At 71.6% G+C, this 14,103-nt stretch overlaps 1 protein-coding gene across 3 annotated transcripts; it reads right to left on the reverse strand.

Moving 5' to 3' along the window:
* Positions 1-2,286: 2,286 nt before the first annotated feature.
* Positions 2,287-13,887, reverse strand: TP53 (tumor protein p53). Of its 3 annotated transcripts, none has more exons than XM_068929516.1 (11): positions 13,820-13,887; positions 12,033-12,263; positions 11,894-11,945; positions 10,320-10,493; positions 9,244-9,430; positions 8,173-8,285; positions 7,221-7,330; positions 6,392-6,513; positions 5,426-5,505; positions 4,419-4,504; positions 2,353-2,740 (listed from the first exon to the last, which is right to left on the reverse strand). In XM_068929516.1, exons 2-11 carry the CDS (start codon positions 12,098-12,100, stop codon positions 2,650-2,652), a joined length of 1,083 nt encoding a protein of 360 aa, XP_068785617.1. In that variant the 5' UTR covers positions 12,101-12,263; positions 13,820-13,887; the 3' UTR covers positions 2,353-2,649. The 3 variants fall into 3 exon arrangements, with proteins under 3 accessions (XP_068785619.1, XP_068785617.1, XP_068785618.1); XM_068929517.1 differs by having other exon boundaries at positions 2,355-2,740; positions 10,320-10,490; XM_068929518.1 differs by lacking the exons at positions 4,419-4,504; positions 5,426-5,505 and having other exon boundaries at positions 2,287-2,469; positions 6,381-6,513; positions 10,320-10,490.
* Between the last annotated feature and the right edge of the window lie 216 nt (positions 13,888-14,103).

Consider the following 14,103-nt stretch of genomic DNA (forward strand, 5'->3'; position numbering starts at 1 on the left):
GGGTGGGGCTAGGCCAATGACGTCATTGGAGGGGGATTGGGGGGGGAAACGCCGAAATCCTGATGATGTGCCCCAAAAAAAAACCCCACCCCCCCATCCCCCACCCCAATTAACAGAGCCCAATTAACACCTCCCCCCCAATTAACCCCTCAATCTGCCCCTCATCAACGCCCCCCCGCCAAATTAACCTCTAATTAACTGCCTCGCCTAATTAAGAGCCCCCCCATTAACGTGCCCCAATTTACGCTGCCCCGTTCAGCCCCTCCCATCGTCACACTAATTAACATGCCTTAATTTCAAATACCCTAATTAACCCCCCCATAATGGCCCCCCATAGATACCCCCAAAACCCTTTAATTACCTGCATCTAATTAAGAGCCCCCCAATAAACACCCTCTAATTAAGCCCCTCTTAAACAGCCCCAATTAATGCCCCATAGACCAATTAACACCCCCCAATTAACAGCCCCCCCAATAAACACCCATTAACAGCCCCCCCACTCAATACTCCCCAAATACCCCCTAATTAACACCCCCAATTAACACCCCAAGCAACAGCCTCCCTAGATACCCCCAGATCACAGCCCCCCCGATACCCCAATTAACAGCCGCAAAGAACAGCCCCCCCGTGACACCCCCTAAATACCCCCCAATTAACGCAGCCTCCCTAATTAACACCCCCAATTAGCAGCCCCTCCATAGACACTACCCCAATAACCCCCCAACCAACAGCCATTAACACCCGAAATACCTCCAACACCCGTTAACTACCCCCAATAAACAGCCCCCCCATAATTAACACCCCATGTACCCCTAATTAACAGCTGCAACCCCCCCATTCACAGCCTCTAATTAACAACCCCCCCATTAAACACCCCCCCACCCCAAATTAACAACGCCGCCCCGACACCCCCAAAGCAACAGCCGTCCCCCATTAACACCCCCCCCAAAACACCCCCTGAATTACACCCCGCCGACTAACACCGCCTCCAAATTAAATGCCCCAATTAAACCGCTCCTAATTAACCACCCAATTAACACTCCTAATTAACACCCCCCCCAACACAACCCCCCTCCCCAATTCACACCCTTCCGTAAACCCCCCCCCATTAACTGCCCCAAATTAATCCCCTCCCCCCCCCTTCCGTGACCCACATCCTGGGGGGGGGGCAAATCCCCCCCCTGATCCCCCCTAATCCCTGCAGCCGCCAGATGGCACCGGGGGGGGGGGGCCGGACGCCTGGGCCCCTCGGACGCCTGGGCCCCCTCGGACACCTGGGCCCATTGGGGTTTTTTTTGGGGGGGGGGGGCGCGCCTATGGGGGGGATGGTTTTTGGGGGGGGGGGGGCCGGACACCTGGGTCCCTGCGGACACCGGGGGCGGCTCTTCGCCTGGCTCCCCCCCCCCCAAAAAAAACCCGGACGCCTGGGCCCCTCGGACGCCTGGGCCCCCTCGGACACTGGGGCCCTTTGGGTTTTGGGGGGGGGGGGCGCGCCTATGGGGGGGGATGGTTTTTGGGGGGGGGGGCCGGACGCCTGGGTCCCTGCAGACACCGGGGGTGGCTCTTCGCCTGGCTCCCCCCCCCCCCAAAAAAAACCCCGGACGCCTGGGCCCCTCGGACGCCTGGGCCCCCTCGGACGCTGGGGCCCTTTGGGTTTTGGGGGGGGGGGGGGGCGCGCCTATGGGGGGGGATGGTTTTTGGGGGGGGGGGCCGGACACCTGGGTCCCTGCGGACACCGGGGGCGGCTCTTCGCCTGGCTCCCCCCCCCCCCCCACCCCGGACGCCTGGGCCCCCTCGGACACCTGGGCCCATTGGGTTTGGGGGGGGGGGGGCTTCTATTGGGGAGGGGGGTGGGTTTTTTTGGGGGAGGGTGCCGGACACCTGGGTCCCTGCGGACACCGGGGGCGGCCCCCCCCACCCCCCACCCCGGACGCCTGGGCCCCGGCGCGTCTCAAGGTCGCGCCAAGGGGACGGAGGAATTTTCCAGGCGGAGGCTTGGCAGGGCCCAGGCGTCCGGGGCGCCCCCCCCGGGGGGGGGGGTCACTGTCTCCAGGGAACGGGGAGATGCAATTGGTGGTGGTGGGGGGGGCAACTGGGCCCAGAACCCCCTAAACTGGGACTCCCCCCCCCCTTAGGTGCATTTTTTTCCCAAAATTGGCATTTTTCACCCCAAAATGAGGACCGCACACCCCCCCCATACCTCCCCCCCCACATCCCAAATTGGGACCCGCCCCCCCCCCAATCTCCCACAATCCCCCGGGGACGCAGCCGGGGGGGGGGGGGGGGGGCGATACAAAACGAGGCTTTATTATATAAAAAAAAGCTTTAAAAAAAAAAAAAGAAAAATCCCGTGCGCGCCGGGGCGGGGCTGGGGGCGGGGCTTGGGGTGAGGAGGGGGCGGGGCCGGCGGGAAAGGCGGGGCTTGCGCGCTAGGAGGTGGGGGCGGGAGGGAGCGGCGAGGGGGCGGGGCTAAGCGCCAGGGAGGGCGGGGCTAAGAGGGCCGGCGGGGTGGAACGTTCAGCGGGGGGGCGTGGCTAAGGGGGAGGGGGCGGGGCTTAGCCGCCGGGCGGCGGCGGGGAAGGGGCGTGGCCCGGCGCGGCGGCGGAGGCGGGGCCGGGGGCGTGGCCCGGCGCCGGAGGGGGCGGAGCCTCAGTCCGAGTCCGGCGCCTCCCCCTTGAGCAGCAGCTTCTTGCCGGAGCGGGGCAGCGGCCCCTCCCCCCGCTCGCGGCGGGCCTTCACCCTGGGGGGGGGAGGGGAAGGGGGGGTCAGCGGGGGGGGCCCAGGCGTCCGGGGAGCCCCCTCTGCTGCCCCACGACCACCCAGGGGCCCAGGCGTCCAGGCACCCCCCCACCCGCTACCCCACGGCCACCCAGGGGCCCAGGCGTCCGGGAACCTCCCACCCGCTACCCCACGGCCACCCAGGGGCCCAGGCGTCCGGGGACCCCCCTCTGCTGCCCCACGGCCACCCGGGGGCCCAGGCATCCGGGGACCCCCCCACCCGCTACCCCACGGCCACCCGGGGGCCCAGGCGTCCAGGAACCCCCCTCTGCTGCCCCACGGCCACCCAGGGGCCCAGGCGTCCGGGAACCTCCCACCCGCTACCCCACGACCACCCAGGGGCCCAGGCGTCCGGGGAGCCCCCTCTGCTGCCCCACGGCCACCCGGGGGCCCAGGCATCCGGGCACCCCCCCACCCGCTACCCCACGGCCGCCCGGGGGCCCAGGCGTCCAGGAACCCCCCTCTGCTGCCCCACGACCACCCAGGGGCCCAGGCGTCCGGGGAGCCCCCTCTGCTGCCCCACGACCACCCAGGGGCCCAGGCGTCCGGGCACCCACCTCTGCTGCCCCACGGCCACCCGGGGGCCCAGGCGTCCGGGCACCCCCCCACCCGCTACCCATGGCCACCCAGGGGCCCGGGCGTCCGGGGACCCCCATCTGCTACCCCACGACCACCCAGGGGCCCAGGCGTCCGGGAACCCCCCTCTGCTGCCCCACGGCCGCCCGGGGGCCCAGGCATCCGGGCACCCCCCCACCCGCTACCCCACGGCCACCCAGGGGCCCAGGCGTCCGGGAACCCCCCTCTGCTGCCCCACGGCCACCCGGGGGCCCAGGCGTCCGGGGAGCCCCCCACCCGCTACCCCACGGCCACCCAGGGGCCCAGGCGTCCGGGAACCCCCCACCCGCTACCCCACGGCCACCCAGGGGCCCAGGCGTCCGGTAACCCCCCTCTGCTGCCCCACGGCCACCCGGGGGCCCAGGCGTCCGGGGAGCCCCCCACCCGCTACCCCACGACCACCCAGGGGCCCAGGCATCCGGGGACCCCCCCACCTGCTACCCCACGACCACCCAGGGGCCCAGGCGTCCGGGAACCCCCCTCTGCTGCCCCACGGCCACCCAGGGGCCCAGGTGTCCGGGGACCCCCCCACCCAACCCGCTGCCCCACGGCCACCCAGGGGCCCAGGCTTCCGGGGAGCTCCCACCCACGGCCACCCGGGGGTCCCAGGCGTCCGGGCACCTCCCCCCCACTGCCCCATGGGGGCCCAGGCGTCCGGGGAGCCCCCTCTGCTGCCCCACGGCCACCCAGGGGCCCAGGCATCCGGGGAGCCCCCCCCCCCAACTGCCCCACAGGGACCCAGGGGCCCAGGTGTCCGGGGAGCCCCCACCCCCCAACCCACTGCCCCACGGCCACCCAGGGGCCCAGGCGTCCGGGGAGCTCCCACCCACGGCCACCCGGGGGCCCAGGCGTCCGGGCACCTCCCCCCCACTGCCCCACAGGGACCCAGGCGTCCGGCGAGCAGCCCCCGCCCCCGCAAGGGCTCCGGTTCCGCCATCCCCAAGGCCGCCCCACCCCAGGGGGGGGCCCAGGCGTCCGGGGAGCACCCCCCCGCCCCGGAGGGGGCCCAGGCGTCCGGCACTCACGGCCTGGCGGGCCGCCCGGCGCCCTCGGCCGCCTCCAGCGCCTCGTTGATCTCCTTCAGCATCTCGTAGCGGCGGCGGCCCCGCACCTGCGGCGCCGTCAGCGGGGGCCCAGGCGTCCGGGACCCCCCAACCCCCCCCCCACAAACCGCCCCGGGAGACCCCCAAACACCCCTCCCCCCCACACTCCGAAAACTGCCCCGGGGGACCCCAAAACCACCCCAGGGGACCCCAAAACCACCCCCCGTCACCCCAACTGCCCCCCTGAGACCCCAAATTGCCCCCTCGAGCCCCAAAACTGCCCCCGGGGACCCCCAAAACACTCCCTCCTCCCTCAAACTGCCCCCAACCCCCAAATTGCCCCCTCAAGCCCCAAAATTGCCCCAGGGGACCCCCAAACTGACCCAGCGGACCCCCAAAACACCCCCTCATCCCCCAAATTGCCCCCTCGAGCCCCAAAACTGCCCCCGGGGACCCCCAAACCCCCCCCTCATCCCCCAAACTGCCCCCAACCCCCAAACTGCCCCCTCGAGCCCCAAAACTGCCCCAGGGGACCCCCAAACTGACCCAGGGGACCCCCAAAACACCCCCTCATCCCCCAAACTGCCCCCAACCCCCAAATTGCCCCCTCGAGCCCCAAAATTGCCCCAGGGGACCCCCAAACTGACCCAGGGGACCCCCAAAACACCCCCTCATCCCCCAAACTGCCCCCAACCCCCAAACTGCCCCCTCGAGCCCCAAAATTGCCCCAGGGGACCCCCAAACTGACCCAGCGGACCCCCAAAACACCCCCTCATCCCCCAAATTGCCCCATGGGACCCCCAAAAGTGCCCCATGGGACCCTTAAAACACCCCCCATCCCCCAAATCGCCCCCTCAACCCCCAAGTTGCCCCCCCAAGCCCTAAAACGGCCCCCAAAAGCCCCCCAGCCCCCCCCCAAATACCCCTCCAGCCCCCCTCCATGGCCCCCACGGGCCCCGCCCCGAGGGACCCAGGCGTCCGGGGCTCACCTGCAGCAAGAAGACCTCGGTGTCGGGGCTCAGCACCCGCTTCTTGGAGCTCTCGGGGGTCTCGGCTGGCGGCGTCAGCGCTGGGGGGGGTCGGGCTGGGACCCAGGCGTCCGGGGGGCCCAGGCGTCCGGGGCTGCCCCCTCCCCAACTCCCAAGGACCCAGGCGTCCGGGGGGCCCAGGTGTCCGGGGCTGCCCCCTCCCCAACTCCCAGGGACCCAGGCGTCTGGGGGGGCCCAGGCGTCCGGGGATGCCCCCTCCCCAACTCCCAGGGACCCAGGTGTCCGGGGGGCCCAGGTGTCCGGGGATGCCCCCTCCCCAACTCCCAGGGACCCAGGCGTCCGGGGGGCCCAGGCGTCCGGGGCTGCCCCCCTTCCCCCCACTCCCAGAGACCCAGGCGTCCGGGGGGGCCCAGGCATCCGGGGCTGCCCCCCTTCCTCAGTCCCAGGGACCCAGGCGTCCGGGGGGCCCAGGCGTCCGGGGCTGCCCCTTCCCCCTACTCCCAGGGACCCAGGCGTCCGGGGCTGCCCCCTCCCCAACTCCCAGGGACCCAGGTGTCCGGGGGGCCCAGGCGTCCGGGGATGCTCCCTCCCCAACTCCCAGGGACCCAGGCGTCCGGGGGGGCCCAGGCTTCCGGGGCTGCCCCCCTTCCTCACTCCCAGGGACCCAGGCGTCCGGGGGGCCCAGGCGTCCGGGGCTGCCCCCCTTCCTCACTCCCAGGGACCCAGGCGTCCGGGGGGGGCCCAGGCCCCACCTCCTCATGCCCCTCCCCTTTCCTGCACCCCAGAGCTCCGCCCACACAGCCCCACCCTCCTTGTGGCCCCACCTCCTTTATCCCAACAGGCTCCACCCCCTCTCCACCCACAAGCCCCACCCCTCAGCTCTACCCCACCCCCTGGGCCAGGCCACCCGCTGACCCCGCCCCCCAGCCTGCTCGGCCCCGCCCCCGCCCGAGGCCCCGCCCTCACCTCGCTTAGCCCCGCCCTTGGCCCCGCCCTTCTTGCGGAAGTTTTCCTCCTCGGTTTTGCGGTCGCGGCCGGGGCAGGCGCAAACGCGGACCTCGAAGCAGCGGCGCCCCAGCAGCTGCCCCCTGCGGCGGGCGTCAGGGGCCCAGGCGTCCGGGGGGCCCCGGCGTCCCCACCCACCCGCTCCGGGGACCCAGGTGTCCGGGGGGCCCAGGCGTCCGGGCGTCCCCACCCACCCGCTCCGGGGACCCAGGTGTCCGGGCGTCCCCACCCACCCGCTTCGGGGACCCAGGTGTCCGGGGGGCCCTGGCGACTGGGGATCCCACCCACCCGCTCCGGGGACCCAGGCGTCCGGGGGGCCCAGGCGTCCGGGCGTCCCCACCCACCCGCTTCGGGGACCCAGGTGTCCGGGGGGCCCTGGCGACTGGGGATCCCACCCACCCGCTCCGGGGACCCAGGCGTCCGGGGGGCCCAGGCGTCCGGGCGTCCCCACCCACCCGCTTCGGGGACCCAGGTGTCCCGGAGCCCCCCATCCCCAGGGGGCCCAGGCGTTCGGGAGCCCCCCAACCCCAAGGGGCCCAGGCGTCCAAGAGCCCCCATCCCCAGGGGGCCCAGGCATCCGGGAGCCCCCCATCCCCAGGGGGCCCAGGCGTCCGGGAGCCCCCCAACCCCAGGGGGCCCAGGCGTCCGGGAGCCCCCCATCCCCAAGGGGCCCAGGCGTCCGGGAGCTCCCATCCCCAGGGGGCCCAGGCGTCCGAGAGCCCCCCAACCCCAGGGGGCCCAGGCGTCCGGGAGCCCCCCCCGCCCCGAGGGGCCCAGGCGTCCGGCTCACCCGGGGCCCTCCAGGGTGAGGATGGCGAGGATGGGCCGCCTGTTCATGCCGCCCATGCACGAGCTGTTGCACATGAAGTTGTAGAGGACGGTGGTGCAGTCCGAGCCCACCTGCGGGCAGGCGTTAGGGGGCGGTGGGCACCCCGAGCCCCCCCCCCCGGCATCCCCTATCTTCCTCGGGGACCCCATTGCTCTCCTCAGGGACCCCCAAAACCCCTCGGGAAGCCCCAAACCCCCTTGGGAAGCCCCAAAACCCTCCTCAGGGAGCTCCAAACCCCCTCTGAACACCCCAATACCCCCAGGGACCCCCAAGACCCCCTCAGGGACCCCCAAGACCCACTCTGAACCTCTAAATACCCCCAGGGACCCCCAAGATTCCCCCCCAGGGACCCCCAAACACCCACCCTGAGCCCCCAACCCCCTTGGGAACCCCCAAAGCCCTCCTCAGGGACCCCCAAACACCCACCCTGAGCCCCCCAAACCCCCTTGGGAACCCCCAAAACCTCCCCAGGGACCCCCAAAGCCCACCTCAAGCCCCCAAATACCCCCACAGAAACCCCCAAAACCCTCCTCAGGGACCCCCAAACACCCACCCTGAGCCCCCCAAACCCCCTTGGGAACCCCCAAAACCTCCCCAGGGACCCCCAAAACCCCATCAGGCCCTCAAATACCCCCAGCAACCCCCAATACCCCCCCCCAGAAACCCCCACAACCACCCCAGAGACCCCCAAACACCCCGTGGGCTGGGGGTGACGTTGGATCGGGGGTACCTGGGGGCGGACGTCCAGGGGGGTCAGGGGGGCAGAGGGGTGTCGGCGCCGGGTGTTCAGGAGGGTTCGGGGGTGACGTCGGTTTGGGGGTACCGGGGGTGGATGTCCGGTGGGGGGGGGGTCAGAGGGGCGCCAGGGCCGGGTGTTCGGGGGTGCGAGGGGTGACGCCGCTGCCGGGGGTACCTCGGGGGGTTCGTAGGGCACCGAGACGCTGTGGCGCTTGGTGGTCTCGTCGTCGTGGTAGCGGGCCTGGGGGTTGCCCTCGACGCGGATGAGGTGTTGGGCCGGGGCCAGGCCTGCGCGGGGCGGGGGGGGTCCTCAGTACCCCCAGGTACCCCCGAATACCCCCAGGTACCCCCCCCCAACTGCCCTAAATCCCTCAGATAGTCCTGAGTACCCCAAAAATACTCCCTTAGCTGCCCCAAACACCCCAAACGCTCCTTATATACACCCAACTACTCTCAACTACCCCCAAACCACCCCAAATACACCCCAACTACCCCCAAACTACCCCCCAAACACCCCTAAATAACTCCTAAACACCACCCTGACCACTCCGACACCCCCCAAATATTCCCCAAATACCGTTAAGTACGCCGGTACAACCCGTAACACCCCCAAGTACCCCCCAATACCCCCTGAATACACCCCAAATACTCCTAAGTACCCCCCAAACACCCCAGGTACCCCCCAATACCATCCTGAGTGTTGCTACTGCCCCCCAAATACCACCCAGACTTCCCTAGCTACCCCCAACACCCCAAAAGACTCCCTAACTGCCCCCACTACTCTCAACTACAGCCAAACACCCCATACACCCCTCAACTACCCCCAACCACCCCCTAGACACCCCCAATCACCCCCTAGATGCCCCTGAACCCCTCAACTGCCCCCAACCACCCCCTAGACATCCCCAGACCCCTCAATTGCCCCCAACCACCCCCAGATGCCTCTAACCACTCCCAGGTGCCCCTAGATGCCCCCAACCACCCCCAGATGCCTCCAACCACCCCCTAGATGCCCCCAGGCCCCTCAATTGCCCCCAACCACCCCCCAGATACCTCCAACTACCCCCTAGACGCCTCCAACCACTCCCAGATGCCCCCAACCACCCCCAGATACCTCCCAGATGCCCCCAACCACCCCTAGATGCCTCCAACCACCGCCTAGATGCCTCCAACCACCGCCTAGATGCTCCCGGACCCCTCAACAGCCCCCAACCGCCCCTCCCGGACCCCCTCACGCAGGGCTGACCGTCGCCAGGGGGGCCACAGCGCTCGTGGTGGGGGCAGCGGCGCACCACCTCGGCCACGTGCTCCGACTTCTTGTAGACGGCAGAGGCGCGGAGGCGGGCGCCGGGGGGCGGCCGGGCCCCCACCCGAACCTGCACCGGGCACGGCTTGGCCAGCTGGCAGTACAGCTTGTTCAGCTCCGGCGAGTACTGCGCGAGGCCGTCAGCGCCCGGGCGCCGGCACCTGGCCCGCCCGCGCGCCCAGGACCTGCTGGGACCTCATCCTGGACACCTCGGATCCCATCTTGGACACCTGGGACCCTGCCCTGGATGCCCAGAACCTACTAGGACCCCAACTCACATACCCGGGACCTGCTGGGACCCCATCTCACACGCCCGGGACCTGCTGAGACCTCATCCTGGACACCTTGGATCCCATCTTGGACACCCGGGACCCTGCCCTGGACACCCAGGACCTGCTAAGACCCCATCTCACATGCCCAGAACCTGCTGGGACCCCATCCTGGACACCTTGGATCCCATCTTGGACACCTGGGACCCTGCCCTGGATGCCCAGGACCTGCTGGGACTCCATCCCACATGCCTAGGACTTACTGGGACCTCATCCTGGACACCTAAGACCTGTTAGGAGCTGCCCAGACACTCGGGACCCCATCTTGGACACCTTGAATCCCATCTTGGACACCTGAGACCCTGCCTCAGATGCCTGAGACCCCATCCTAGACATCTGGGAGCTGCTGGGATCCCATCCTGGACACCTAGGACCTGCTGGGACCCCATCCCACATGCCTAGGACTTACTGGGATCCCATCCTGGACACCCGGGACCTGCTGGGATCCCATCCTGGACACCCAGGACCTGCTGGAAGCTGCCCAGACACCTGGGACCCCATCTCGGACACCTTAGATCCCACCTCGGACACCTGGGTCCCCATCCTGGACACCTGGGACCTGCTGGGGGCCTGCCCGGACACATGGGACCCTGCCCCAGACACCTGGGCCCCTATTGCCAGCTTCAACGATCCCCCTCCCGGATGCCTGGGACCCTCCCCGCTCCCGGACGCCTGGGTCCCGCTTACGGTGCAGGTGACGGACTTGGCGGTGCCGGACTGGAGGAAGCCGAGGCGGAAATCGTAGCGGCCGCCGTAGTCCTCGGTGGAAGGGACCAGCGGGGGGGCCCGGACGCCTGGGTCCTGCGGCGGGACGACCTCGGGGGCGGCCTCGGGGGGCAGCGCCAGGGGGGCCAAATCCTGCCGGGGAGGGTCAGGGCGCCCGGACGCCTGGGACCTCACGCAGGGGCACCGGGACGGCGTGTGGGGACTGCCGGGTCCCTTGGGGGGAGGGGGCACCCGGACGCCTGGGTCCCCGGGGAGAAAGGAGGTTGGGTGGGGGGGGGGGGGTGAGTTCCCGGACGCCTGGGTCCCCAGAGTGGTGGGGGGGGGTCTCCAGGACCCTTGGGGACTCTCCCGGACGCCTGGGTCCCCGCGGAGGGGCTCTCCCGGACGCCTGGGTCCCCGGGGTGCAGGGCTGTGTCCCGGACGCCTGGGTCCCCCGGGGGGGGGGGGGGCTCTCCCGGACGCCTGGGTCCCCGGGGTGCAGGGCTGTGTCCCGGACGCCTGGGTCCCCCGGGGGGGGGCTCTCCCGGACGCCTGGGTCCCCGGGGTGCAGGGCTGTGTCCCGGACGCCTGGGTCCCCCGGGGGGGGGCTCTCCCGGACGCCTGGGTCCCCCGGGGTGCAGGGCTGTGTCCCGGACGCCTGGGTCCCCCGCGGGGGGGCTCTCCCGGACACCTGGGTCCCCGGGGTGCAGGGCTGTGTCCCGGACGCCTGGGTCCCCCGCGGGGGGGCTCTCCCGGACACCTGGGTCCCCGGGGTGCAGGGCTGTGTCCCGGACGCCTGGGTCCCCCGCGGGGGCTCTCCCGGACACCTGGGTCCCCCGGGGTGCAGGGCTGTGTCCCGGACGCCTGGGTCCCCCAGGGGGGCTCTCCCGGACGCCTGGGTCCCCCGGGGTGCAGGGCTGTGTCCCGGACGCCTGGGTCCCCCGGGGCGGGGGCTCTCCCGGACGCCTGGGTCCCTGGGGTGCAGGGCTGTGTCCCAGACGCCTGGGTCCCCCGGGGGGGGCTCTCCTGGACGCCTGGGTCCCCCGGGGGGGGGCTCTCCCGGACGCCTGGGTCCTCGGGGTGCAGGGCTGTGTCCCGGACGCCTGGGTCCCCCGGGGGGGGGCTCTCCCGGACGCCTGGGTCCCCGGGGTGCAGGGCTGTGTCCCGGACGCCTGGGTCCCCCGGGGGGGGGCTCTCCCGGACGCCTGGGTCCCCCGGGGGGGGGGGCTCTCCCGGATGCCTGGGTCCCCGGGGTGCAGGGCTGTGTCCCGGACGCCTGGGTCCCCCGGGGGGGGGGGGGCTCTCCCGGATGCCTGGGTCCCCGGGGTGCAGGGCTGTGTCCCGGACGCCTGGGTCCCCCGGGGGGGGGGGCTCTCCCGGACGCCTGGGTCCCCGGGGTGCAGGGCTGTGTCCCGGACGCCTGGGTCCCCCGGGGGGGGGGGCTCTCCCGGACGCCTGGGTCCCCGGGGTGCAGGGCTGTGTCCCGGACGCCTGGGTCCCCCGGGGGGGGGGGCTCTCCCGGACGCCTGGGTCCCCAAAGGGTGGGGGGCACTTACCCAGGCAGCCGGCTCGTCGGGGAGGGGCAGCGAGTGCATGTTATCGGGGAGCCTGGGGGTGGGGGGTGGGGGTCAGAGGTCACCAAGGCGGCCCCGCCCCACCCCCTCCCCCACCCGGACGCCTGGGTCCCTCGCTCACATGTTCCAGAGATCGAGGAAACCCTCGGTCAGGGGCGGCTCCAGCAACGGCTCCAGCTCCTCCGCCATGGCCGCCCCGGATGCCTGGGCCCTTGGCAGCGGCGCCCGGACGCCTGGGTCCTCGGTGGGGTGAGGGGGGGCGGGTAGCAGCGCCCGGACGCCTGGGTCCTCAGCGGGAAGGGGAGGCAGCAGATCCTAGAGGTCGCAGCGAAGCCCCGGACGCCTGGGTCCCCTGCGGAGAGAGAAAAAAAGAGACGTTAACGGTTAAAACAGCAGCGCCCGGACGCCTGGGCCCCCTGGGGAAGGGACAGGGGTCCCCGGACACCTGGGCCCCCTGGGACAAGAGGGAGGAGTCCCCGGACACCTGGGCCCCCTGGGACAAGAGGGAGGAGTCCCCGGACACCTGGGCCCCCCCAGGGAAGGGTGCCCGGACACCTGGGCCCCCTGGAGAAGGGACAGAGGTCCCCGGACTCCTGGGCCCCCCGGGGCAAGAGGGAGGGGTCCCCGGACTCCTGGGCCCCCCGGGGAAGGGTGCCCGGACACCTGGGCCCCCTGGGGAAGGGATAGGAGTCCCCGGATGCCTGGGCCCCCTGGGGCAAGAGGAAGAGGTGCCCGGACGCCTGGGCCCCCCGGGGAAGGGTGCCCGGACACCTGGGCCCCCTGGGACAAGAGGGAGGAGTCCCCGGACACCTGGGCCCCCTGGGACAAGAGGGAGGAGTCCCCGGACACCTGGGCCCCCCCAGGGAAGGGTGCCCGGACACCTGGGCCCCCTGGAGAAGGGACAGAGGTCCCCGGACTCCTGGGCCCCCCGGGGCAAGAGGGAGGGGTCCCCGGACTCCTGGGCCCCCCGGGGAAGGGTGCCCGGACACCTGGGCCCCCTGGAGAAGGGACAAGGGTCCCTGGACACCTGGGCCCCCCGGGGCAAGAGGAAGGGGTCCCCGGACTCCTGGGCCCCCCGGGGAAGGGTGCCCGGACACCTGGGCCCCCTGGAGAAGGGACAGGGGTCCCCGGACACCTGGGCCCCCCGGGGCAAGAGGGAGGGGTCCCCGGACTCCTGGGCCCCCCGGGGAAGGGTGCCCGGACTCCTGGGCCCCCCGGGGAAGGGACAGGAGTCCCCGGATGCCTGAGCCCCCTGGGGCAAGAGAAAGAGGTGCTCGGACGCCTGGGCCCCCCGGGGAAGGGACAGGGGTCCCCGGACGCCTGGGCCCCCTAGGAAGGGTGCCCGGACGCCTGGGCCCCCTGGGGCAAGAGGAAGGGGTGCCCGGACGCCTGGGCCCCCGGGGAAGGGGAGTGGGATCAGCATAAGGGGCGTGACTCCCGCAAGCCCCGCCCTCCCAGGCCCCACCCCCCCCGTTGCCAGGCAACACCCCCCCACTTTTTGGCAAGCCGGGGGGGGGGGGGAGACAAAATGAGGCAAAACCTGCCCGGATCGAGCAAATTCCACCTGGCCCCGCCCACAGCGGGGGGGGCAAAAGGAGCGACCCCCCCCCAAGGGACCCAGGCGTCCGGGACCCCCCCCCCAATCACAGACACCCCCCAAGGGACCCAGGCGTCCGGGACCCCCCCAATCACAGAGACCCCCCCCCACAAAAAGGGACCCAGGCGTCCGAGAGGGACCCAGGCGTCCGGGACGCCCCCTTTTAAACGTCTCCCTACGGGAGGGGGGGGCGCGGGGGAGGGGGGGCCCAGGCGTCCGAGTTCCCCCCACCCCCGGGAGGGGCCCAGGCGTCCGAGTCCCCCCCCACCCCTCTCCCCGGGAGGGGCCCAGGCGTCCGGGGGCTCCGGTACTTCCCGCTCGGCGCCGCCGCCGCCGCCGCCGCCGCACGCGCTGGGGAATCCCCCGTCCCGGCATCCCCCGCGCGGGCGCGCGCGCCGCCGCCGCCATCTTGGGTGAGGGCAAGAGGCCTGGCAGTGTGGGGGGGGGGCAGGGGTGAAGCCGGACGCCTGGGCCCGCCGATGGGGAAGGGAAGGGGGGGGGAAGGAAGAAAGACCCCCCCCACCCCAACCCCCACCACCACCGCTAGAGGGACCCAGGCGTCCGGCCCTCCCCCTTTCCCCCCCTTTTAGGCTTC

Source organism: Struthio camelus, unplaced genomic scaffold (assembly GCF_040807025.1).
Source record: "Struthio camelus isolate bStrCam1 unplaced genomic scaffold, bStrCam1.hap1 HAP1_SCAFFOLD_87, whole genome shotgun sequence".
NCBI classification, from domain to species: domain Eukaryota; kingdom Metazoa; phylum Chordata; class Aves; order Struthioniformes; family Struthionidae; genus Struthio; species Struthio camelus.